Source organism: Larimichthys crocea, unplaced genomic scaffold (genome assembly GCF_000972845.2).
Source record: "Larimichthys crocea isolate SSNF unplaced genomic scaffold, L_crocea_2.0 scaffold4002, whole genome shotgun sequence".
NCBI classification, from domain to species: Eukaryota; Metazoa; Chordata; class Actinopteri; family Sciaenidae; genus Larimichthys; species Larimichthys crocea.
In genome coordinates, this window is record NW_020855227.1 from 739 (window position 1) to 3,072 (window position 2,334).

Sequence of the window (2,334 nt, forward strand, 5' to 3'; positions counted from 1 at the left end):
TCCGTACGCCGTGTTTCTCCTGCGTGCTGTTTGTTTCCAAGCCACAGGTGCGAGAGCAGCCAGAGGATCTCAAACGTGTGGCCGTGACGTTGCTACAGTAAAAGAAGTGCTGGCACAAACACGACAGCAGGACTGGATGCTGCTTTGTTTCTTATATAGTCGACGAAAACAAGGAGGATGTTTTTGTTCTTGCATGACATTTTCGTCTCGGTTTTATTCGTCGACAAAAACGCACATGGGCACATTTTTCGTCAGTGTTTTTAGAACATTGTATCGTCTGATGAAATTAACTAACTCCAGCCGCCAGTTATCACAGAGTCAAACCTCCACCTCTGTGTGTCCGTACCTGTGGTCTCTCCGTCTGAACCCGCCTCATGCAGCCGGAGCCGTAGATGACCGTGTTCTCAGGTATGACTTCACAGGTGTTGACCTGACAGAAGGCTCCGATGATGCAGCCGCTGGTGAGGATCACGTTCCTGCCGACGTCAGCTGGACAACAGAGCAGAGGATGTTTGACTTTGATCGTCAGCAGATGTGGATTGTTCACACACACACACACACACACACACACACACACACACACACACACACACACACACACACACACACATCCCACCTTTAGACTCAATCACATTGTTGTCCCCGATTTTCAGAGCTTGTGACACTGTTGGTCGTCGGTTAAGTAACATTTAATAAAATATGAAATCACTGTTCACTGCTCGCTCAGGTTTTTAAAGGATACCACAGCCAACTTCAAACACGTTATTCATGCCGACCGTCATCGTCTTCGGTTCCACCTCAGAGTCCGGCGTGATGTTCTCTGGATATCTGAAGGGTGAGACAGGCAAAGCTGTGACGGAGCGTCCTCCACGCAGAGATTACTGAAACATCATTCAGACATAAAGGAAATCTTTAATGACCCGTTGATGATCAGAGCCTGCTCCTCGATCAGGTTGCCCTCTCCGATCACGATGGGTCCCGCCTCTGCAATGATGCGAGCTTTAGGGTGGACGACTGTCCTCGGACCTGTGGACACACACACACACACACACACACACACACACACACACAATAATAATAATAAAAGTAAATACATGAAAGTTTTTCCGTGTCAGCAGAAAATATTAAAGCAGAACTTCTTACCTATGGTGACGTCTCCTCGAATTTCACTCTCAACACAAACTACAGCTCCAGCAGCGATTTTCACACTGTGAGACAGGAGACAGAGAAGACAGAGAGAGAGACAGACAGACAGACAGACAGACAGAGAGACAGAGAAGACAGAGAGAGAGACAGAGAAGACAGAGAGAGAGAGAGACAGACAGACAGACAGACAGACAGACAGACAGAGAAGACAGACAGAGAAGACAGACAGACAGACAGAGACAGACAGACAGAGAAGACAGACAGACAGAGAGAGAAGACAGACAGACAGAGAAGACAGACAGACAGACAGAGAAGACAGACAGACAGAGACAGACAGACAGAGACAGACAGACAGTCAGAGAAGACAGAGACAGACAGACACACAGACAGACAGACACACACACAGACAGACAGAGACAGACAGACAGACACACAGACAGACACACAGACAGACAGACAGACACACAGACAGACAGAGACACAGACAGACGGAGACACAGAGAAGACAGACAGAGAGACAGAGAAGACAGAGAGAGAGACAGAGAAGACAGAGAGAGAGAGACAGACAGACAGACAGAGAGAGAAGACAGACAGAGACAGACACACAGAGAAGACAGAGACACACAGACAGACAGACAGAGACAGACAGACAGAGAAGACAGAGACAGACAGACAGACAGACAGACAGACACAGACAGACAGACAGACAGAAGACAGACAGACAGAGAAGACAGAGACAGACAGACACACAGACAGACAGGGTGGACAACTGTTAGCTCACGATGCTAGCTGACTAAGCTAATGTAGCTACATGCTACATGTTTTTATTTGTATTTATTGTTGTTGTTTATTAATTATAATTATTATTATCTCGTAGTTCAGCTGTCAGTCATGGACTCTGAGCTGTAGCTGTCTCACCTTTTCTGTTTATCCGCCATCGTGATGAAGGATCCGGATCGATTCACTCGGTGCTCGATTTGGAGTCCTTGCTATCACTGCGCATGCGCATAGGACAATAATAAAGATGGCTCTAAACCAGGGGTCCGCGGTCCCCATGGGGGCCGCAGAGGTCCTGCAGGGGGTCCGCCAACTTTCACCAAAATAATCTGAGAATTAAAAAAACTATATCATTTATAAATGATTCCATTATGCCTGAATGTTTTATCAATCATAAACACATATAATAAT

General features: G+C 46.7%; 1 protein-coding gene across 1 annotated transcript; it reads right to left on the reverse strand.

The window, feature by feature from the left end:
• Window positions 1-295: 295 nt before the first annotated feature.
• LOC113745064 (dynactin subunit 6-like) lies at window positions 296-2,146 on the reverse strand. Its single transcript, XM_027276508.1, has 6 exons — window positions 2,065-2,146; window positions 1,144-1,208; window positions 921-1,026; window positions 743-828; window positions 617-664; window positions 296-489 (listed from the first exon to the last, which is right to left on the reverse strand). The coding sequence occupies exons 1-6, from the start codon at window positions 2,082-2,084 to the stop codon at window positions 311-313; spliced, it is 504 nt and encodes a 167-aa protein (XP_027132309.1). The 5' UTR covers window positions 2,085-2,146; the 3' UTR covers window positions 296-310.
• Window positions 2,147-2,334: the final 188 nt, after the last annotated feature.

Bases quoted from the DNA above. Each gene is read 5' to 3' on its own strand.
- LOC113745064 (XM_027276508.1), bottom strand. From the start codon at position 2,084: ATGGCGGATAAACAGAAAAG. The intron at 829-920 runs GTCATTAAAGAT...CTCACCCTTCAG, and splicing joins CAGGCTCTGATCATCAACGG to ATATCCAGAGAACATCACGC. The intron at 665-742 runs GTATCCTTTAAA...GACGACCAACAG, and splicing joins CGTGTTTGAAGTTGGCTGTG to TGTCACAAGCTCTGAAAATC.